We start from the raw sequence: 25,391 nt of genomic DNA, 5'->3' as shown, positions 1-25,391 counted from the left end.
TAAAGTAAAGTCACAGCTTTATGGAGACGTGAGGAGAGCATTACAGAATGATTAGCAGTGCGTGGTGATATTAGTTGGTGTTGATGTGAATGCTTTGCTTGAACTACAAAAGGTTGAATCCGACTTAATTGTCCATATTGGCTCCCTTACAGGGAAAACTGTTTTTTATTTATCTGCAATCTTGCCTTACTTCAGTGGATCATAACATATGAGGTTCTGAATCACTCTGGAAATAGTTTCAATGACAAACAGACTTTTCTATGGATGTCAGTTTCTGAGCCACAACAAAGGCCAACATGTGGTCTGCAACAGGCTAGGGTGCTTGTTTTTTTGGATTGCAGATTATGCTCCGAGATGTCTATATATGTTTCCTCACTTTGATTGGATCATTGTTTTTACAGAGTGTTGCAGCTTCTTTGTATGTTGACATTTTTGAATATATTTTCAGTCATTTCTTTGGATAAATAAAAAAAAGGGTTAATTATTCTGTGCTCTTAACCATAAATATATTCTGCTACCTGATGACAAGCATCACTACATCTCAAACATTCTCCTCCTGCTAGTTGCTTCACAAATGCTAATTTAGATGAATTAAATATGAATTCCCACTCTCCCTGTTTGCCCCAGTGCCAACAGGCCTTAGTGTAGGAACCGTTCATGTTGAGGTAAATATTTGATGTGGCACCAAGCTGTGAGGGTGGCGACAGACCTACCAGTTTGTCCAATATAAAGACTTCAAAAGTCTGAAGCTAATGATCCTGGCATCACTTCAAAGCTCCTGAAGAAAAGCGCATGAGTGAAATCCTAACATTGGCATTTCAGCTGTAGACCCAGAGATGTACAGACGGTGTGATCACTGAGTCACAAGCTCTTCACGGAAACACAAACTCTTACCCCAACAGCGTGGGTTTTCCGTCAGTGGGGGTGTTCAGTTTTTTTTATTATTTCTAGTGAGAGAGGGTGATGCTGTTCTCCGTTCACTGGGAATGTATTGACTGAGGATCCAAAGCTCAGCCTTCCAGCTGGACCCTGCTGCTGCTGCTCTGCTCACTGCGCGGGGTTTAAACCAGGACACAAACACCTGAGGTAGGACACTCCTGGATTTAATAACAACATAAGTGACCTAATCTTTTTGATGAATACGTTTTAGTGAAGTTTTATTTACTAAGAATGTATAATCTCCAATGTATATACACGTTTTACTTCTGCTGTGTGCCTTAAAGGTGATGGAGTTGTTACAGAGGAGCCACTAGGATGCAACATTTATATAATTATTTGTATTTAACCAACTCATCTGTGTCTGTATTGTAGGAAACATTTATCTATATTAAGATAATATTTCAGGTTTATTTATTTTTCTGACTGAGTTCGATTTGCATGCAAGATCAATTTACAGGAATGTTTTGTGGATGTCTGTGGATCACCTTTTAAGTAAACTATCATTGATATCTGAAGGGAAGATGAACATTGATTAAGTGCTGTGGTCTTTCATGTGTTACTTGCCCGGAGTCTCAGTTCAAGTAGATCTCATTTGACAAACATGCCATTTAATTGTCCAAGGGAAAACAAGTTAATTCCAAATAGTAAATACAAACACATGATGGAAATCTGCCAGAAACAGCTCAGATTTCTAAAAGTGGTACAAAGCAGATAGCTCTTATACTAGTATGAAGAGTGCTGAAACTATGAGTCAATTTGTCAATCAACAGAATCGTATCTAGTAATAGTTTTGAATCAATTGAACATAAGCATATTTTAAAGCAACTATTTTTGCCATGGCACATATTCGCTAATTCCAGCTTTCTTAATGTGAGATATAACAATTTTTTCTGCTTTATATCATTGTAAACATTAATATTCTGGGATTTTGGACTGTTGGTTAAACATATACAATGGGTGACTAGAGCTTCCTTTTTTGTTTACATTTAATTGACTTAAATACTATCCCAATAATCATAACAACAATTGACTTTTTGATCATTGGGACAAATACTGTATCCGAGTCCTGATGGAGACAGCAGGGATCAGAGGAGGATAGAGGGTGACTATACTCTGTTTGGATGTTTTTAAACTTCAAACCTCTAGAAAAATAATTCAGACTGTGAACAAAAGCTCTTTACTTTCACCAGTCCGACTGGAGAGAAGACAGGTTTAATGTATTGGTTGGGGCTTGTTTGATTAGGAGACAGGAAAACACAATAAACAGCATAATTATCTCCAACTCCGGGCCAAGTTGTAAAATAAATAACCATGTTGCACACATCAAGAAATTAAATGTGCACATGTGGAAGAAAAGGGAGTCTGAGTGCCCTCAGAGGAAGGGTCTACGCTGAGCGGTATGTGCTGATGCAGCAGGATGCTCGACCACCAACACATAGTTGTGGGAGGACTGACTCCTCAACTGAAGAATCTTATAATCCATTGAGATTACTAAAAGCACGCAACCAGACAACCTCTCTCTGCTGACTGTATGAATGTGTAACAGAGGACCATATATAAATCTTTTTGTGAATCACCAATGATGCTGAATAGGTGAGAGCTGCAGAAACATTTATGTTGGCTGCAAGAACTTGTTTCCAGTGGAAGTTCTCAGAAATTCATGGAAACACTAATAGAAAAAACAGCATTTACTGAAACTGATCACTTAGGGAAAACAGAGCCATTTCCCACCACACACTGTTTTAGTAATACATTCCTAAATCAGGATTATTGGAGGGCTGTAACTCAACTAGAGCACTAAAACAGTTTTAGTGGATATGAGGTGACATTTGCACTGGGGAGAAAACAGTTCATATACAATATGGCTCCAATACCCAAGAGTGTTGCTACCTGCTACCTACTTTAGTACAGTTCTAAGATACTTGTACTTTATATCCATTTATTGATACTTTTTGTCCTTCTCCAAAATAATTTTTTTTAACTTTTAAATGTATTTGGAAAGTAAAGTTTCTTGTTTACTATTTAGTAGGCCTTAACAATAGTTCAATATGATAACTATAAAGCTTTCAAAGAAATCATATCGTAATGAAATCGTGTATCAAGATGAATTATTATGCCGTTTAAATTGATAACATGTACATACTAACATATATACCAGGGGTGCCCAACCTTTTTTGAACCGAGAGCTACTTTTAAAATTGCCAGTCTGCCGAGATCTACCAGTCCAAATAGAGAGGCGTAGCCATTGTAGAGGAAACTTCTGTGTAGCTATGCAGTGGGAGTCACCGACTCAGGAAGGAGACACGGTAGGAGCAGTAGCTTTGATGTCAAACACATGATGGTTTATTTGGAGTTATGGCCGGATGGATTCACATCACAAGTCCAAGAGTCAGAGGTTCTGACTTCACGGTAGAGTTGCCACGTCAATTCTGGAGAGCCTCTCTCTTGCCAGCCCATCTAACTGGTTTCGCAGAGAGTAAACAACATATTTGAGGAGATAGCCTAAACAGTGTGGGAACACTGAGCTACCTGCGTCGGACACCTATGACCTCGAAGATTTCACCTTGGAGTCCACAAATACAGAGAAGGAAGTGTCCCAGTGTACCCACAACACAGACCATCTGTGACCCAGTATTGACCGGTCACAGAATGGGAACAATAACATTATTGGCTAAGCAGCCTGTGTCCTTAAAGAAGGTAAACAGACATCAAGGTTTGTCCTGTATGTCACATCTTGGCGTCTATGACAATTATTTCCATAACAGCCATTACTGACAGCCTACTACCAGGTAAATACACACTTCTACTTGTATAAAACTGACCTTTGTACGATTAATACCTCATAAAATACTGCAGATCCTTTATCTTACCTCTTTCTAATCTACACACATACAAGTATTTAACTGAAGTTACACAACAGTGTTGTTGATACAGAGTTGGAGTTTATTCACACGTCACATACTACAGTGGGTAATGTTTTCAAGAAACATTGAACAGTGCTGCCACATATGACACAGGGAAAAAAGAAAAGACTCTGAACCCTTTCTTTGCCATTATATAAAAATAGTGTTGCTACAAAAGTATAAATGAGGCTTACTAATAAGACAACTCAGATCTGAAGCTACTCAGGAATCTGCTGCCAAAGTGCAATAAAAAAGACAAAATGAATAGAATCAAACCCTTTTTTTGTTGCATTTTAGTAGAGTATAAAAAGAAATGCCTTTAAAATAGCAACACTAGTTTCTTAACCTGAATTGATAATAGACTATAATCAATTTAAACAGAACAGATCTTAATGTTTGCATTCTTATACCATTTTGTACAATAATTATCATGAATAAGTTCAAACAAACTAAAACTTACAGCTGATTAATAACGGTATCTAACTTGAGTTTTTATTATATCAAAAACCTGTTGAAATGCTACTGTTATTTTTACTGTCCCCCAAAAGCGCATCGGCAGCCTCCAGGAATGCTTCTTTCACAACTTCGCCGTCTTTGAAAGACTTCATGTGTTTCGCAAGAACGTGACTGACACGATAAGATGCTCTGGTAGCAGCCTTGCTCTTGTTGTTGGGCCTGGTGAAAATGGACTGCTGTGCATTTAGCTGTCCTTTCAGGCCCCTCCCCTTTTGGAGCGTAGGGCAGAATTAGGAGGGAATTCCGTCTCGTAGCGTTTGGAATCTTGAAATGCCGCTCCTAAATGGCCCTTCTTCGATAAAGCCACGCTCGCATTGCAGATGAGACAGATGGACTTTGAATTGGAATAGATACAAAAATAATCATCCTCCCACTCGGAGTGAAAATTATATATTTTGGGCTTTTTTGCTTCTGCCATAATTGCGGTCTTGTGTGTGTGCGGACTGTCACTCCTGTTGACACGGACAACGTCAGCGAACTAGTGCCCACCAGCCACGCCCCGACACATGGGGTCACGCCGGCCAATCACAAAGCTTTGATGCGTTCAAGTGCATTATTCTGGTACAGGAAGATTATGTTACAGGACATTAACGATAAAACTGAATATTGTTGTTCTATTTTTAGACACATCTCGCGATCGACTGGGAATTTCCCCAACAGGTTGGGCACCCCTGATATATACTTTTATAATAGAAACTGGATTTAAGGATGCAAAATATAGTGACAGCAATTAAGTAATGTACTCAAGGGAGTTGCTTTCTTTCTTTGGGTGTGTCAATGTGATATTATTATCACAAGTATCTGTGTTATTCTGCCAAAACGCCTTTTGTTACAGTATGTCAGCACTTTAACAAGGGAATAACTGTTTAATATAACAGTAACATTTTAATATATTGTCTGGCCTTATAAAACCGTGATGTTTGGCAGGTATGGTACAGTTCATAACACAGTTACTTTCTGTTTAAATAATTGATTCCTTTGGATCACTTTTTTTTAACTAAATACCTTAGGAAGGACTAAACACACACACTTAGGGATGTGGCGGTCCAAATACAACCCTTCCCTCAAAACGGCATGCAGTGATTATCAAATTGTTTTAAATTTAAATGTAAATATTTTTCAAAGACCAGTAGATTTTAATCTATCTAGTACTCAAAACAGCATCAATTAGACTTAAGTCCAAAAAAGTTAGGAACAAACCCTTTTGTGTGTAGCACAATTAAATGTTGCTCTTTCCAATCTTTTGTGAGACAGCGACCATTTAGCGGTTGGATTTTCCAATCAGATTTCCAAATAATCTGCATCTAAATGGAACTGTGTGTTCGAGTTATACAACAACGCTTTGCTCCAAGTAACTACGATTGACCCAAGATTCAAGTTTGGCTGTGTGCAAATTACTTTCAATCTAGTTGGGTTGGGTCCACTTGTATTGCTGCTAAATTCTGCACTTACAGAGACCTCTTAAGACAATATGGGTTTAGATCCTGTGAAACTCTTCCTTGTTCTTTTTACAAACATTGTATATAGTTGGTTGATTGCTGTATGCATTTCATAACTATCCTGAGAAAGATGGAGAGGAAGCAGACAAGTTCCCTGATTACGCTTATTATAAAATGCCATTTACACATGCCTGCTAGTGAAACAGTCATTCAATAATTGATCAAGGTTTTCTGTAACTGTTTTAACTTTAAACAAGGCCAAAGCCTGTACTGTGGTCCAGTTAGTGTTTACTTCCTGTCTGTCATCTTCTGTTGATTTCTCTGATGTCCAGGGCTCTATCTTTTCTTTTTCTTTACTGTGGACAGTTTAGCCATCTTCAACCCAACGTTTGGTGCTCTCCGCAAATATAAAAATGAACATTCAAAAAGTATTCACGATATCTTCTGATGGAGATAAACTATTGTTTGTTGTCCAGTATTCAACTAAGCCGTGTAATAACTCATTATATCCACAATGCAGAAGATTAGTTTTCAAATAAAATGTTGTACCAATATTCAATGATAGGACCACATTTCTACAATAAGGTATACAATATTAAAATATCGTGATATATGATTTTCTGTTTGTTGGAATAAAACTGATGGAAAAAAGAAACAAAAACATTTCCCTTCCTAGCGAGGTTATTTCCTCAGTGTCTCGTCCTGCCTCTCACTTTAGAGCTAACCTGACCTCCTTCTTATCCCCAGCTCTCCCTGGTTGCTGTATCTCGGACCCGCCCTCCAAAATAAAGCCATGAGGGTCTTTCTCCTGCTTTGCCTGCTGGCGATAGGCAACGCCAAACCCTACGAGCCAATCAATGTCATGGAATTCATGAAAAACTATGACGTCATGATGGCTGATTCAGCAGATGAAGAGAGCGATGAAGACGAGGATGATGATAATGACGATAATTATGAAGATGGGAACTGTCCCTCTGACTGCCGTTGCTCACCAAGAGTGGTGCAGTGCTCCGACAAAAGTGAGAGAACACCGCGATTGATATAAATGGCTTGTGTTTTTGTTTGGTATCACTGTTGTATTGCCTTGTATCCTGCTTTAGCGTTCAAAGCACTTTATACAACTGTTGTCATTGGTGCTTCATAGATAGTTTATATTATTTTAACTTTACTATTTTATGTCAGAAAGTGACAAGATGAGTAACAAATACTGCTGATCGTTTTATCCATCTTGCATCAATGAAAATGTTAATTTTAACTGAGATGGTAGCGTTTGAGTCAAAAACACAACAATGACTTCTTCACCTGCATCTCAGTATTGTATTGCACACATTGTTGTAGAATGAGCTCTCTCATCACTTTTAGTCCAACTCTGGTCTTCAATGAGGCATTTTTTTCTGCCAACAGGTCATATCTCTATTCCTGAGAAGATTCCTGAGGACACTGTGATACTTGACCTCCAGAACAATTACATCACCGAGATCAAGGAGAACGACTTTAAGGGCCTCAACAAACTTCATGTAAGAGGAACCTTGAGCACAGGTTTAACCCGCACACAGTGATGAACACCACAACCCCCTTAACATTAGACAGATGTAAACAAAAGACATGTCCAGAGTTCAAGACGTAATGAATGAAAAAATCCATCCGATCAATTCAAGCCAAATCTCCTGCACGCATCTAAAGCAGAAATATGCTGCAGGAAATGTTGTTAAATTACCATATACATCTGTAAATAGGAACGCCAATGTCTTTCCTACAGAAAATAAAATAAATGTGTGCTTGGAGCAAGTGCAATGCAAGCCATTACACTTTCTGTATAGACTTGCTTGCTTTTTTTCAGACGAACATACAATTTAACAATGTTTTAAAATAATTTTTAGAATTGGTCAATTGATCCAGAGTAGTAGAAGTATAGCATTTATTATTTGAAAATATTTCCCCCCGACTCCTACACCCAAAATGTGCATCTCTTGAGCCAAAATCAACTAAATAAGCCCTAGACATATTAGAAACAGAACTAATGACTTCCTATTACTTCCCTCTACAAAATGCCAAGATTTGGTTCAGATCTTCAATCACTCCCAATCAGACTCAAATTCCACGAAATGACAGCTTTCAAAGTTACCAGATAAAAAGAAACGGCTCTCTAATATCAGTCAGAATGTAGCCTGCAGCCTGACATATTACAGTTCCTTTGTATGAAACTCATTAGAAAATATGAGGTCTACCAACAGGTCTGTCTTTGATTTAACAAATGTTTTTTCAGCTGAGAATAAACCACATTAAGGCCTAAAGTTGAATAATACTCTGCTGTATCAAAGCAAACTAAGTAAGGACAGTATGACGTTCTGTGGTCATGCATTGGCTTGTCATCAAGAGCTGAGTGGTGCAGCTGACCTGAACCTGAATAGTTCCCTTTAAATGTGATTAATTTTGAGCAAAATAAAGAAACTAGAGTATTTTCGAAGCTAACAAACAGCTTTGAAGTAAGCCGAGTTTGACTGTCAAACATTTGTCAAAAATGAGAAGACATCTTCTTTTCGTATATAACATAACAGACAAACATTTATTTTTGGGAATAAGAGATTACTTGGGGCTCATTATACTCAATATATACTGTACTGTAAAAAGTAATATTGAATGTACTACATTTAATTTTTCCTTTCTCCTACATCAGGGCCTGTTTCTGATCCACAATAAGATTTCCAAGATTCACCCCAAGGCCTTCAGAAACATGGAACACCTCAGACTGCTGTACCTCTCCTACAACCATCTAACTGAGATCCCCGCAAACCTTCCTCCCAACGTCATCGAGCTCCGTTTCCACGAAAACAAGATCAATAAAATCCAGAAGGAGGCGTTCAAAGGCCTGAGGAAATTGCATGTGCTGGGTAAGACCTGACTTTAGTTTCCTGTATTAATCAACTCAAGTGGGGCAAACAAGTATTTAGTCAGCCACCAATTGTGCAAGTTCTCCCACTTAAAAAGATGAGAGGCCTGTAATTTTCATCCTAGGTACACTTCAATTATGAGAGACAAAATGAGAAAAAAAAAATAATCCAGAAAATCACATTGTCTGATTTTTAAAGAATTTATTTGCAAATTATGGTGGAAAATAAGTATTTGGTCAATAACAAAAGTTCATCTCAATACTTTGTTATATACCCTTTGTTGGTAATGACATAGGTCAAACGTTTTCTGTAAGTCTTCACAAGGTTTTCACACACTGTTGCTGGTATTTTGGCCCATTCCTCCATGCAGATCTCCTCTAGAGCAGTGATGTTTTGGGGCTGTCGCTGGGCAACACAGACTTTCAACTCCCTCCAAAGATTTTCTATGGGGTTGAGATCTGGAGACTGGCTAGGCCACTCCAGGACCTTGAAATGCTTCTTACGAAGCCACTCCTTCGTTGCCCGGGCGGTGTGTTTGGGATCATTGTCATGCTGAAAGACCCAGCCACGTTTCATCTTCAATGCCCTTGCTGATGGAAGGAGGTTGTCACTCAAAATCTCACGATACATGGCCCCATTCATTCTTTCCTTTACACGGATCAGTCGTCCTGGTCCCTTTGCAGAAAAACAGCCCCAAAGCATGATGTTTCCACCCCCATGTTTCACAGTAGGTATGGTGTTCTTTGGATGCAACTCAGCATTATTTCTCCTCCAAAGACGTCTAGTTGAGTTTTTACCAAAAAGTTCTATTTTGGTTTCATCTGACCATATGACATTCTCCCAATCCTCTTCTGGATCATCTAAATGCTCTCTAGCAAACTTCAGACGGGCCTGGACATGTACTGGCTTAAGCAGGGGGACACGTCTGGCACTGCAGGATTTGAGTCCCTGGCGGCGTAGTGTGTTACTGATGGTAGCCTTTGTTACTTTGGTCCCAGCTCTCTGCAGGTCATTGACTAGGTCCCCCCGTGTGGTTCTGGGATTTTTGCTCAACGTTCTTGTGATCATTTCGACCCAACGGGGTGAGATCTTGCGTGGAGCCCCAGATCGAGGGAGATTATCAGTGGTCTTGTATGTCTTCCATTTTCTAATAATTGCTCCCACAGTTGATTTCTTCACACCAAGCTGCTTACCTATTGCAGATTCAGTCTTCCCAGCCTGGTGCAGGTCTACAATTTTGTTTCTGGTGTCCTTTGACAGCTCTTTGGTCTTGACCATAGTGGAGTTTGGAGTGTGACTGTTTGAGGTTGTGGACAGGTGTCTTTTATACTGATAACGAGTTCAAACAGGTGCCATTAATACAGTTAACAAGTGGAGGACAGAGGAGGCTCTTAAAGAAGAAGTTACAGGTCTGTGAGAGCCAGAAATCTTGTTTGTTTGTAGGTGATCAAATACTTATTTTACAGAGGAATTTACCAATTAATTCATTTCGAACCGAACCGTGACATGGATTCTTTCCCCCCATTCTGTCTCTCATAATTGAAGTGTACCTAGGATGACAATTACAGGCCTCTCTCATCTTTTTAAGTGGGAGAACTTGCACAATTGGTGGCTGACTAAATACTTTTTTCCCCCACTGTATATGATATAATCGATATTGCAATTTGGACTAGTGCAATATTAAAATCGCAGCAAGCAGAATACTTGTTGAAGGATAATGTTTTGAATAAAGTATTGTAGAGCTGTAGAAATAATGAGTCCTTCAAAAAGTACTCTAAAGACTAAACAAAACACATGTTACTGTATATCCTCTTAGCACACTTTTTTTTACAGCCTAATCATTTTGATTTAATTTTCAATGTTTATTTGAAGAACGAATCCATGATGATCAATCCCTCCTATATCGTATTCACAATGTCAGTCAAAATAATGCTAACTAGGATTTTATCATATCATGCAGACCTAGATCAGGTCATTGCCAAGGAGAAGTTGGCAGCTTTCTATTCAACCCAAAGACTGCAGCAAATCATTTCATGATTCATATCTGTTGTGCAATCAACCATGTGTGTGCACTTTTTTTTAACACATGTTCTTGTCTCTTAATTGAATATGTTAGAAGCAGTTATTTATCCTTTTTAAAATTAGGTCTGGGACAGCTGCTCCATTTCAGAATGAAATAAAACACGTTATAGTAAAAAGGTGCAATAAGAAGATAAAAGTAAAATAGAATAAATATATTTATACAACAATAATACATTACAATTTAAAAAGTGCACATTGTACTACAATATTTAACAACAACAAATATGTAAACACTAGGGATGTAACGGTTCACAGAAGTTACGGTTCGGTTCGTACCTCGGTTTGGGGGTCACGGTTCGGTACAACAAGAAAAAGCAAAAAAAAGTCCCAAATGCATAATTCCAGGTTTGTTGTTATTTATTTTTTAACAGTAGTGCAAGTTTCAGTTTAAAAATAAGGAACTCTGACATTTTGAATAATTAAGCTTCCGTTATAAATTTTGGTCTCACGGCTTTCATGTCTATTGGCTTCTTAAAAACAGCGGGGATAAACTGTTGAACTGCTGTTGTCTTTCGCCGGGCTCCGGTGATTGGCAAATCTGGCTGATGCCTTCTGATATGATTTAGCATGTTTGGCGTGTGTTGCCATTAGCATACTGCACCGCTATCGAACAACGCTGACACACCGTCCTCGTCCGATCCACCACTCGCACACTCCATCGTTATTGTAGTCCACAGGGAACCCGAAATGTTCCCACACAGCTGATTTAAAAGAAGCAGGTGGGTTCTAGCTTTGAAGTTCTTTGGATATATTCCAAGTACACAAAGTTTGACGTTCAAAGGGACATTAATGTTAAACATCTCTGACAGACACCTAATAACATCCTTCCAGAAGATTTAAAATTGTGGACATTCCCAAAGACAATGAAATAAAGTTCCTTTCTCATCCAAACACTTAGAGCAGACATCTGGAATATTGGCAGACATAGGATGAAGTTTGACAGGAGTTATGTACATTCTCATTAACCATTTATACTGAAGTAATTTGAACCTAGTATTTATTGTCTGACTTTGTGCTTTTAGGCAAGCAGCATTCCAATCTTCCTCATCAATATCCTCTTTCATATCCGTTTTCCATGCACTTAATTTATCTAATGCTGATTCAGTGTCAAATGCAACCATCATGTTGTAGAATTTAGATACTAGGCCCTTTCCTTCCAAATTTCGATAAAGGTGGTACAGACATTATCTGTTTATGTTTTGATGACATGTAACTTTTTTTTAACTGTAAATATTAAAAAAAGTGCTTTTTAGGAATTTTATATCATAGCTTATCACAAGAAAGCAAAACTCCGTCTGTATATAGATCCATCATTTTCTGAATGCCTTTTGTATTCCATGATTTAAATCCTCCATCTCTTTTCCCAGGTGTAAACCTGTAGGCAACCTGTTCATTGCCCCAAACAGGAGTACATTGAGACAGCGTAGCTGTGTCGCCTACATGTTTGTGTGCAGCATACCAAACTGAGATCGTATTCTTAAGAAAAGGGTTTTTTGTACGTTTCTTAATATCTGAAGAGTAAAGATATATTTGTAATGTCAGATCTGGATATGGAGTTGATGTCTGCTCTATGTTTACCCAAGTCGGGGTGTTGTTGTACAAAAATAATATGAAGCTGAGTTTAGTTGGGCAGCCATATAATACCATATAATACCATTTAAGATTAGGGAATTGAAGACCCCCCCTCTCATAAGGTAGGTATAATAGTTTAAGATGGAGTCTGGCTTTTCTGCTGTTCCAGATGAATTGACTAAATCATTTGTTAAGCTTTTCGTAGAACATATTTGGTAGTGGCAATGGAAGCGTTTGAAAATAATATAAAAATTGAGGTAGGATGGTCATTTTTATGATATTTATTCGTCCGATCATAGATATAGGCAAGTTGGACCAGCGGCTTAGTTTTTCAGTCACTCCATCTACCAAGGGATCATAATTAGCTGAAACTATTGCCCCGGCCACACGAGGACGAAAACGGTCGTTTGCGTTGCTGTTTAGTGTCATATAGACCGTTCGGCCACACGAGGACGACCGAATACAGCACTAAACGACTGCGTAAACGATAACGGGTCCCAAGGTGGATAGAACGGCATACGCAACGCTCTGGGGGGTCCAACGGCTCCGTGTGTACGCCTTATACAATCATTTTCTGATAATGATGAGGCAATAGCCCCGCCTCTCCCCACCTCTGCTGCTCACCCCCGCGTCAAAATAAACTGCACACTGAATTCAGATTATTTATCTTTCTCTCGATATGGACCTAAACGCGAGTGAAGTCTAATCTGACAGGACGGAGACACGCAGCTCTGCTCACCTGCAGCTCCTCCCGCTGTGATGCGGCGGTGAACGGAGTAAAACACACACTTCAAGTCCGATCATCACCCTTAGCTATTTTAATTACCTCTCAAACTACCTAAACTAGATATAAATATGTTTATTTTTACTGTCGGCCGGGTCACTCATTACTGGATCAGCTGCTGCATGAAACAGACACTGGCGCTGTCCGAAGAGAGGGAGGAAAAAGAGAGGCTCCGTGTATTTTATTATTATAATATATAGATTTGTTATTCATTTGTTTTAAAGCTCAATAAATAACAAAGAAGACCTTTGACCGGCACTTTTATAATTTTGTCGGAAGATTTAAACTTTAATACACGTTGACTGGCGAAAAACTCTGCCCGGTTCCCTCGGCCCCCACCGCGGAGAATAAACAGAAGGGCAACCATGACAACCATGCTTCTTCGCTGCTTTTGTGGAGGAAGTTACAGCGCCACGTACAGGCTCCTGCATATGTACTGCAGCTTCTCCAGCGGTTGGAGCTAAACGGAGCTGTCTCGTGTGGACAGACACTATCCGGATGACTATTGCGTGTGGACGGAAGCTTTTTTGCGATTGCGTTTGCGTTAATCCTATGCGTTTAGCCGTTTTCGTCCTTGTGTGGCCGGGGCATATGTCTCTGAGTTCCGGGGGTGATTTTAACACCCAAATATCTGAAACCGTCAGTTGTTGTCATAAATGGAGTATCTACTATGGCAGTGGTTCTCAAATGGGGGTACGCGGACCCCTAGGGGTACGTTGGAGTACTGCAGGGGGTACGTGAGATTTATTTTATGTTAATGAAAGAAAAAAAAACATTAGTAATGCATGTAAACAAACTACTAATAGTAGATTAACTACTTTATTCAAAGGTTTACAGTAATTCTGGATAATAAAATGGGAAAAATAAACAGGGTGCTCTCTTTTCCTCTCCCTCTCCTGACAGCCCGTCAGTCTCGTGCAGCTCGCTGAACCTGTAATAAGTGACCCGAGTCACCCGACAGTAAAGAATAAATATATTTCTTATAACTAGTTTAGCTAGTTCCAGAGCAGATAAACTAGCTAAGTGTGTTAGGTCTAACTGTATTTTGCTCCACTCGGCGGAGCTGTGATCATGCAGAGCTGCGTGTTCTCCGTCAGCAGCAGCTGATCTCTGATCTCTGTCTCGCGTCCGGTTAGACATCACTCGCGTTTATGTCCAAATCTATCAGATCTAGCTAGTTCTAGTTAATGATATGACTGCCTGCTTATCAAAGGACCTAAACAATAAGCGTTGCTTGGCAACAGCTTGTGGCTGCAAAGTATTGCACAGCATTATGCATATGTTCAATGAGGGGTCAAAATCTCATGCTCATATATCTTTTTCTCTTCATTCCCCACGCCCCAAAATAAATAAATATACACATTTTAGGAAAAGTAACGAAGTTTGAGCAGTGTGGGTTTTATATTAACAGAGTTACACATATTTCAAAATGCGAAGTGTAACAACGTTTGCCTCCCTGTCAGAATGACAAAGGTCCTCAGTGAAGCACAAGCCCATGTTTCTCACTACATTGTAAGTACAACTTATTAAAAAGATCAGTTCAATGCAACTAATGTCGTCTTAGTGTTAGTGCATGATGTTAAAATTGGTTTGCCATGAATTTAGTGATGGATTGTAAACATTTGAAATGTAGCATTTAAGTGTTTCTCAGTTACAAGGTTGTTGTTTTAATAAATCAGACACCGATGGTGCAGCGCTGTACTGTACCTCTTTATATAGGCATTTTTTCCCTTACAAATAGTTTTTGCGCTGATCAGGGGGTACTTGGCTGAACATTTTTTTCAAAGGGGGTACATTATTGAAAAAAGTTTGAGAACCACTGTATTATGAGACTGTGTCTCTCTTTGTCATTCAGAAACATCAACACTGATTTAGAGTTATTAATTTTGTATCCAGAAAATTCACCAAATTCCTTTATTACTCTCATTAAATTGGGAATACTATGTTTTGTATTTGTCAAGAAAAATATTATATCATCTGCGTATAAAGAAATGCGATGTTCTATCCCCCCAAGAGTAATGCCTGATCATTCTGTATGTGCTCTAACGGCCATAGCTAAAGGTTTGATTGCTAATGTAAATAGCAGTGGAGACAGAGGGCAACCCTGTCGGGTAGATCTCTCTAAATTAAAGGGTGCAGAGATAGTGTTGTTAGTTAGGATCTCAACGGTTGGGGTTGTGTATAGCAGTTGAATCCATTTCAGAAGGGTTTCACCAAACCCGAATCTTGGAAGTACTTCAAAAAGACAAGTCCATTCAATCCTATCAATTGCTTGACACGCATCCACTGAAAGCATTGCTGTGTCCTTCGCGTTATGTTCCTCATGTAGTATATTTAAAACTCTTCTGATGTTGTGAAATCCCTGTCGTTTTTGCACAAAACCTTGTTGATCATCAACAATTAATTGAGGGAGATATTTATCCAATCGTCCAGAAAGAGCTTTGCAAAGTATTTTTGTATCACATCCCATTAAGCTAATTGGTCTGTAAGATGAGCATTCTGTTGGTGGCTTGTTTGGTTTTAATATTAAAGTTATCATAGCTAATCTCAATGAATCTGGGAGCGTTCCTTTGACAGAAGATTCTTCAAACATATCGAGAAGCGGCTTTACAAGTTGTTTTTTAAATGTTTTATAAAACTCTATGGGAAACCCGTCTGGTCCGGGTGCTTTACCGCTGTTGATATTCCCTATAGCTTCACAAAGGTCGGCTATTGTCAATTCTAGTTTTGCTTTTTCATCATCTGACAGAGTATGAAACTGTAGCCTGTCAAGGAAATTGCTCTGAGCTTCCCTGTTTTCTGATTTGTATACTGATTTATAAAAGTCTCTACAATTATTATGTATCTCTTTTGGGTCTACAGTTAAGTTGCCAGACACTGATTTTATACCATTGATTATTCTTTCTGCTCGCATTTTCTTTACTCTCCAGGCCAGTAGTTTCCCCTTAATCGTAGTACGTTTGTTTAGTCCACATTAGGCTTTTAGCCACTCTGTCACTTGTTAACTTATCGTAACTAGCTCTCATGACGGATAGATCACGTAATTTTTCAGGATCATTGTGACAGTAAATTTCAGTCTCTGCTTTCTTAATTTTGTTTTCTAATGTTTGTAATTCTTGATTATGCTGCTTAGTTTTAGAATTTGTAAAACTGATAATTTCTCCTCTTATATAAGCTTTAAATGCTTCCCATCTAATGCTGGCTGAAGTTTCATCTGTATTTAGTTCAAAATAATTGTCAATGCAACTTTCCACAAATGTAACAAAGTCTGGGTCTTGAAGTAGATCAACTTGTAACCTCCATCTTGTGTAACGTTCAAACCTGCCTAAATTGATCTCCATAAACACTGTTGCGTGGTCACTTATTACAATACTACTGTAACCACAACTTTTGACCTTGGAAAGAAGATCCACAGAAATCAAAAAATAATCAATGAGCGAATGAGTTTTATATGAGCTTGAATAGCAAGAAAATTTCCTCTTATCCGGGCTCAAGTTCCTCCAAACTTCACTTAACCTTATATCCTTCATATATCTAATCAGTGTTTTCCTTGTTTCCACATGAGTCATATCAACCTGTGTAGATCTATCAAGGAGTGGATCAAGAGCACAATGGACTACCTATGTTGCAAATGTATTATCTTTTCAATTTACACACGGCATCTATTGCACGCCTGTCCGTCCTGGGAGAGGGATCCCTCCTCTGTTGCTCTCCCTGAGGTTTCTCCCATTTTTCCCTTTAAACTGTGGGTTTTCTTCGGAAGTTTTTCCTTGTACGATGTGAGGGTCTAAGGACAGAGGGTGTCGTATTGTCATACTGATATTTTGTACAAACTGTAAAGTCCACTGAGACAAATGTAACATTTGTGATATTGGGCTATATAAATAAACATTGATTGATTGATTGATTAAAGTCTCCTCCTATAATATAAAGTCCCTCCAAAGCAGACAGAGTTAGAACAAATCTTTCAAAAAATGAGGGGTTATCCTCATTCGGGCTAGACACTTGTACAATGAATTTTTTGTGACAAAATATTGCCTTGGATAATAATATACCTTCCATGTGGGTGTTGGATAGTTTTTATAAGTTGAAATGGTATCGATTTGTGTACAAGGATGTACTATGGGAAGCATAAAATACTTGGCCACCTTTTGCTCAAATAGTGAACATCTGCAGCGAGTAAATGTGTCTCCTGTAGAAAGACTATTTTAGATTTAAGATATTTTACCCTTTAAAAACTTGCTTAAATGTAGCTAATTTTCTCATTCCCCGGACGTTCCAGCTTGTAACTTTAAAATCCAAACTACTGCACTGACTTGCTCTCTCCATAGACATTCATCTCAGCATTATAAAGTAACGAAACTGTAAATATCTTTACAAAATGATTAATATGGTGCAAGTGACCCCCCTCCTCCCCCCAAACGACACACACACACACACCCCAGAACAGGCACACCCTCAACCCTAGCATTTCCCCAACTGAAATGCATACCCCACCCCTTGTGTAGAAACATTGAGGGACGTTGATCCACAATATGCGAGGAGCAACCAGTCAGTGTAACTCGACCCAAGCTCACAAAACAAAACAAAAATTCGGTGCCCAACAACCACACATTAAACCTTGTCAAGTAATATATCCCTTCAGGACATAACACAATACCATCTAAACATATTAAAACAATATCTGCTGGTCTAATGAAACATACAAAAGACATATGAACACAATGCCATCCTTATTATATAGGTCTACTCTCAAACAGAATTATATTTAAATGGGCTTTCTCTTAAGAAGGAGAGAGAGAGGAATACAAGAAACCTCCATATACACACGCATATAAAGACAATGTAAATGTTTGCAACTGTAACTCAACTCACAATGCCTGATATCTTCCGATAAAATCTCAAGCTCATTGTGGCCGTGTGATTCCCACACAACACACACCAGAGGCTATTGTTTGATGCTTTTGTAGAACTTTTCGGCTTCTTGTGGCCTTGTGAAGAGATTAATCTTGCCGTTGTGTGAGTTTGCAGGGGTTGTGTTGGAATACAAGGCGTTGATGTCAACTTTGTAACGGTGTTAAATCCCTGTCTGATCCGGACCGTTTCTGCAGATAAATCCTGCGCGAATGATATCTTGCCCCCGTCATGTGTGATGTCTCAACGTCTTGATTCACGGTAGACAAACTTCTTCTCCTGAAACTTTAAAGACCCTGACACACCAGGCCGAAGTCGGCCGTTTTCGTTAGTCGGACGACGAAGCGTGCCGTGTCGCCCAAACTCAATTTGGTGTGTCCAGCACCGTCGGCCGTGACACGCCTTATTTGGCCTTTCATGGCTGACGCATGGCCGATTCAACATGTTGAATCGTCCATGCGTCGGCCACAGGCAGTCGGCCAAAGAAATCACTCCGATCGCTTCCGCCTCTTGAGAGACTGTTGCTTGAGAATGTCTTCCACAAGCAACACTCCAATGGCTGATAGCTCCAGTACCGCACGAAACATGTTTTCGATGGACGAGAGTGAAAATGGAACGCACACGCTATTTGTTGTTTGTTTATATCACGCAGTCCGTTCTTCTTCTCTGTTTTCCGGTTGTTGCCTCTTTTGAATGACGAATACACACTACCGCCGCCTGCTGGTTAGGAGAGTTATTGCCACTCACGCATGCGCAGTTCGTACGTGCTCAGCTGAAGTCTTTGCGGTGTGTTCCAGTGCGACACATGGCCAAGACGCAGGAGAACACGGCGACGCAACAGTCGGCGTCGGCGAGTTCTCTGGTGACTGCTTGGTGTGTCAGAAAATATCGCAAGCCTTGGTCGGAGGAGGGTTTGACATATCAAAGCTGATATTGTGTTAAAATATTTTTGCCGTGTAGGTAGGGATTTTGTATTAAATTATGTGTGGTTGTCGGGAGCCTCCCAGCTAAGCTGCCATCTTGGTCTCGTCCACGTGACCCCCTCCCCCCCCTCCATATATTATTTTTCTCTGAGTATACAATGTAATACAGTATTGCACAGTTAAACATTTTAGGTTATGCAGCCCAATTAATTAGTTTTTACCTTTCATCTGCATGGTCCCATCTGTTGTTACAGATCTGATTTAATGAAGCTTCAACTAGGAAAAGAAAAACCTTCTACAGTAAGTTTTTGATTGGTAAACTGGAGAGATATTGAGGACTAGCAAGCCCTGAAAATGCATTTTCTTGAATTTAATCAGGAGAAATATGGGATCATTGAAAAATGTAGCGGATCTTCTGTTATGACCTGGCTCACAAGGCTACAACAAAGAGGAGAAACACCATGTCAACGGCTATCAAAAGATGTTTATTTAGAACAAACAATTCAAATCAACCAATTTGTTATACTGTACTCAACAGAGCCGGGTGCCTGCAGGGAAAAACAGAGAGGGAACAGAAAGGAGCAGAGAGGCTTTAAATAGCTGCAGGGCACCAGACCCAGGTGCCCTGAGTTACTGCAATCAATACAGCACAGACAGGACAGCCACACCCTCTCTAATGATGAACCCACAGGGGCATCACAGCCCCCCCCCCCCTTAAGACGGAGGACCCAAAGGGATCTCCGAAAAACCAACACAAAATATCCAGGCCCAGAGAGACTTCCTACCCCACCGGGGCACGAGAGAGAGCATCCGCTACAACGTTGTCCTTGCCCTTAAATATGTCGAATGTCCAAATTATAGGACTGCAGAAACAGGGCCCACCTCATCAACCGCCGGTTCGGACAATTAAGTGAACAGAGAAAGGTATGGTCGGTATAAACTATAACTGGGCTACTCCCACATACACCTGCTGGAGGGCACATATTAAGGCCAATGCCTCCTTTTCGATTGTCGAGTAATTGAGTTGGTACGAATTAAACTTCTTTGATAAGTAACAAACTGACCTATCAATCCCCTTCACCCGCCCCAACAAGACTAGCATCAACCTCCAGTTTGAACGGCTTATCCAGGCGCGGCGCAGCGAAAACCGGAGCACAGCACAACAGGGTCCTCACATTCTCAAACGCCACCTGACACTGGTCAGACCAAACAAACTTGACTGTACCCTTCAGCAAATCAGTCAGGCAAGCAACCACTGTGGAAAAGTTCTTACAAAAGGCGCGATAGTACCCGACCAGACCTAGGAACCGCATGAGTTCCTTCTTAGTAGTGGGCACAGGAAACTGCAAAACGGCCCGCACCTTCGCGTCTACCGGACGAACTTGCCCCTGTCCGACCCCCCGTCCAAGGTACGTCACTGTCGCCCTAGCGAACTCACACTTGGCCAGGTTATCAGTGAGATGCGCCTCAGCCAGGCAACAGAACAGAGCACCAATGCGTTGGATGTGGTCATCCCATGTGTCACTAAACACAACTACGTCGTCAAGATAAACAGCAACCCCCTCAAGACCTGCTACCACTATGTTCATGAGGCGCTGAAATGTCGCTGGCGCATTACAAAGCCCAAAACTCATCACTGTATACTCATACAGACCGAAAGGTGTAACAAACACTGAAATCTTTTGCGCACGCGCTGTCAAAGGAACTTGCCAGTACCCCTTTAACAAGTCAAATGTATTGACGAGTCTAGCAGAGCCCACCAAGTCAATACAATCCTCCATCCGTGGTAACGGGTAAGAATCTGTTTTTGTCACCTTATTAACCTTACGATAGTCGTTACAAAACCGCGGAGACCCATCTGATTTGCCAACCAGTAGGCTAGGCGACGCCCAACTGGAGAACGACTGTACTGCAATCTGATTGTCTAACATGTACTGGACCTCAGCCTCCAGTACCCTACGCTTATCTGCAGGGCAACGATAACATTGCTGCTTGATTGGAGGACTGTCCCCCACGTCGATATCATGCTCCACGAGAGTTGTGCGCGACGGCGTATCGCCGAACAGTACCACAAACTTCCCGATTAAGGCCGCCAACTCGTCTCTCTGTGCTGCAGGTAAGTGACTCAACAAGAGGTCCAACTGGCATAACGACTCCGAATTCCTCAGCCTACCACACATAACAGGTTCATCTGCCGCCTTAACATCACACTCCTCAGCCAACCCTGGAGCTGAAAGCACAGAATCAACCATCATTATGAGGCCAACAATCAACTTTTTAGCCATGAAGCTATCCCCAACGGTATCACGAGCATAGTATGGTTTAAGAAGGTTGACATGACACAGTTGAGACAACTTCCTCCGATTTGAGTAGCAATCAAGTAGTTTTGATCTGACACTTTAATTTCAACAGTGTACGGGCCGGCAAACTTAGCTTTGAATGGTGAGACCTGCAGTGGCATTACAGCCAACACCTGATCCCCTGGGCTGAATTCATGATATTCTGCTTTACGGTCATAGAGTCTCTTCATATTAGCCTGAGCACCAGCTACATTTTTCCTTGCCATTTCCACCGCTACATACAGGCGATGACGAAAGCCCTGTACATAGTCCACTAAATTCTTAGGTGGCTCACTCTCATCCTGGAGAACAGCTAACGGACCACGCACCGTATGCCCAAAAACCAAATCATTAGGGCTGAACCCTGTACTTTCCTGAACGACTTCCCTGGATGCCAACATGAGCCATGGAAGTCCCTCCTCCCAGTCCTTCCCCATACAATAAGCACGCAGCATGGACTTCAATGTTTGATGAAACCGCTCCTGGCTTTGGGCATGGTAGGCCGACACACGGTTATGCCTCACTCCCAGCTGCTGCAGGATCCATTTGAACATATGGGAAGTATAGTTGGTACCCTGGTCGCTTTGAATCACACGTGGGATCCCAAATGTGGAGATGAACTGGGTTAGAGCCCTAACTACTGGCTTCACTGAAATGGAGCGCAAGGGAAACGCTGCAGGATACCCTTGTAGTCTGGCACATTATAGTAAGCATGTGCGCACAACTAGACTTAGATGGAGGCAACGGCCCCACACAATCTATGATAAAATGCTCAAAATGTTGGCCAAGGGCTGGAATGGGACTGAGGGGCATAGGCTTCACCACCTGACTTGGTTTACCAGTGAATTGGCATATGTGGCATGCTTTAATATAACTTGCAACATCGCGCTTTAACTGAGGCCAGAAAAAATAGCGTAGGACACGGTCATAGGTTTTTTTTATCCCCAAATGTCCACCACTATCATGCACAGTTTGCAATACCACATCACGAAAGCTACTCGGCACCACCAATAGCAGCGCCAAGCCAGCACACAGCTGGACCACATCAACTAATCAGCTGCTCAATGACACCATGTGCTCTGAGCACTACACAAACTTTTAACCAAATAACCCGTAGGACGAGCCCCCATTTGTTATGACCTGGCTCAAAAGGCCACAACAAAGAGGAGACACACCATGTCAACGGTTATCAAAAGATGTTTATTTAGAACAATTAGAACCAATTTGTTATACTCAACAGATTCGGGTGCCTGCAGGGAAAAACAGAGAGGGAACAGAAAGGAGTAGAGAGGCTTTAAATAGCTGCAGGGCACCAGACCTACAGTAGGTGCCCTGAGTTACTGCAATCAATGCAATCAATACAGCACAGACAGAACAGCCACACCCTCTCTAATGATGAACCCACAGGGGCATCACATCTTCTCTTTGTTTTTTCCAACAGAGCTGGGCGCCAACCCTCTGGCCAACGCTGGGATTGAGTTTGGAGCTTTTAACGACTTGTCCACCCTGTACATCGGTATTGCAGAGGCCAAACTAACCACCGTACCAAAAGGTAGAATATCACTCATCTCACTTACAGTATTATACACAGAGTACACCTCAATTAGGCTTAAACACTGCTTAAGACTGTTGCTTTATTTTAATACGTTTAAAAAATAAGTAATTAATTGAGTATACAGTATGCTTGTCTTGTTCTGCTCTTTATATTGGTTATGTTTGATTTTCTCCCAGACCTCCCTTCTTCCATCACAGAGCTGAGCCTAGACTACAACAAGATCACTAAGGTGGAAATAGAAGACTTCAAACGATACAAAAACCTGCAGAGGTAAAAAAAAAAAAAAACAAGCCTCACATTATGCCGGAAACTAACTTTTTTTCATCACTTCATTTCTGGAGAGTCGAGGATTTCTATTAACAAGGGGTGATAATGAATTGTACCTTTCAACTATCTTTTGACATTTCTGCAGGCTAGGACTGGGCTTTAACCAGATCAAGTCTGTAGAAAACGGCAGCTTTGCCAGCATCCCGAGCATCCGTCAGATCCACCTGGACCACAACCGTCTGAAAAAGGTCCCACCGAACCTTGGCTCCATGCGCTACCTCCAGGTGAGATACAGACACTTTGATCAGTATCAGTAGACTAAAGTGCGAGCCACAAACTGAAGTCATCTAGGTTTAGCTGACTGTGGAGTTAGGACAGGGCTAAAAGCTGGCAAACCCGCTATCAGGGCAGGATTTCTGAGATGCTGTATGTAGTCACGATGGTTGGTCAACAAATAGCTCCAAAACGAACTCCGTTTTACATTTCTTTAGAAGATAAACATGATCTTGACATATCTTTGTATTGGATGCTTAGAGATGGAAAATATATAATTCAAAGGTAGCAGCATCTGAAGGCAAAGCAGGTATGTTGCCAAGACTTCGTACTCAAAGGCCATGTCCTCCAGCTCATTCAAAAATAATCCTAAATTTCTAATATATGAGATAAAAAAAAATCCACAGGGTGGCATGCAGGTCAAGTAACTTCTCGTAATTAATCCTTGTCTCACTGTGAAGGAGCATATTACCAAGCCCAGACATCCCACATAGTAAATTTATTTTGGAACATAAATCCATAGTTAGATCAGGTCAGTTTCCTTTGTACTACAATAGCAGTTTCCTTCAACTCAGCAACCTTGAACGATGAAAATAAGAACTTTCTGACTCAGACTTTCTTTCCTGGTCAATACATTGTGATCTTGAGTTCAGGGAACATAACTCATGGTGGTTTACTGCACAAAAACAACTGTTTAATCTCTGTCTGTTTAGATGATTTACCTCCACGGCAACAACATCAACAGTGTGGGAGTCAACGACTTCTGTCCCATGGAGCCCAGTTTCAAGAAGAACTTGTACACAGGCATCAGTCTGTTTGCCAACCCTGTGAAATACTGGGACATCCAGCCGGCCACCTTCCGCTGTGTGAGCGGACGGAGAGGCGTTCAGTTCGGAAACTTCAGAAAATAGTTTGGAATGAAAACAATGCGCTCAAGAGAGAACTAGCATTATCCTAGTGTCCAAATTAGGAAGAAGTTGAAAACTAATCTGATAGATAAAACAGGATAAAAACTGGATTCTGAAAATGAATTTTGCGTATAAATCAAGATGTTGGTTAAGCTACCACAAGTAAAACATGTTTTTGTAGCTGAAGATCAAACACAGGGGGAGGACGTTATAACTTGCAGTACATTATAATCACATTCAACACAAGTGCCCTGCTACCTTCGTGAGGTTTCTGTGAGGGGATCCTTAGTTTTTGTCACTTGACTTTTCTGTGTAAACCTTTCCAGGAATAAAGCGCCTCCCTCTGGTCACTTTTAGAGCACAACGACAGAATCTACTGGCTTTTAATGGGTTTAAGCTATTTTCTTTCAAGTTTTAAATTAGACAACATTTAGAATTCAAAAGCTTGAGTTGTTTTCTAAACCACAACAAACATACTAATTGTCCGTCTTATGCCATATCTTTGCATATTATATTCATGTATTTTTTAAATTAAGATATATTAATCATCATAGAAGAGTCACTATAAGGCCAGAGTATTACATGACCCTAAAAACCACTTTCCTTCCAGCAGAAGTCTGTACTTGCATTTTTATTTAGTGCAATATGTCACTTTGAAGCTGTCTGTATGTGGATGTTTTATATTATCTCGCTGCATGTCTGTATTGTCTTTATTTAGAAGCGGAATGCTTCATGGATCATACAAGTCTTAGAAACCTAAAAGGTAATTTTGTTTTATTGAACTATAGCAACCAAGTGAACTAGAGTTATTATAAAAATGATAAGCAGGTAATGTAATTCCCAAGCTGAGAGCATCTTCCTTTTAAACTGTTTGTTTCTTTAAATGCTTCTACTCTTAAATGGTGCTATATTTATTGAATTTGCGATCTAATAAACCAGGATTACCCCCCCCCCCCCCCCCCTTGTATTTTGTAATTTATTTTTGAAAGGAAAATGGGTTTGAGTTGTAATGTAAACATTTCATTTTGTTCTATAGGCAAGTTATGCCATATCCTTTACACTTTTGATTTCAGACTATTTAAATGA

General features: G+C 40.4%; 2 protein-coding genes across 5 annotated transcripts in view; one reads left to right on the top strand and one right to left on the bottom strand.

Moving 5' to 3' along the window:
* cenpp (centromere protein P) overlaps positions 1 to 25,391 on the bottom strand; it is a 122,387-nt gene that overhangs the window by 28,047 nt on the left and 68,949 nt on the right. The window lies entirely within an intron of this gene.
* aspn (asporin (LRR class 1)) lies at positions 820 to 25,261 on the top strand. The gene is made up of 8 exons (XM_034202335.1): positions 820 to 1,086; positions 6,545 to 6,816; positions 7,202 to 7,314; positions 8,475 to 8,688; positions 22,744 to 22,854; positions 23,034 to 23,127; positions 23,270 to 23,408; positions 24,111 to 25,261. The coding sequence occupies exons 2-8, from the start codon at positions 6,591 to 6,593 to the stop codon at positions 24,306 to 24,308; spliced, it is 1,095 nt and encodes a 364-aa protein (XP_034058226.1). The 5' UTR covers positions 820 to 1,086; positions 6,545 to 6,590; the 3' UTR covers positions 24,309 to 25,261.

This window comes from Gymnodraco acuticeps, unplaced genomic scaffold (genome assembly GCF_902827175.1).
Source record: "Gymnodraco acuticeps unplaced genomic scaffold, fGymAcu1.1, whole genome shotgun sequence".
NCBI lineage: Eukaryota > Metazoa > Chordata > Actinopteri > Perciformes > Bathydraconidae > Gymnodraco > Gymnodraco acuticeps.
This window is presented reverse-complemented; position numbering and strand designations above follow the sequence as displayed.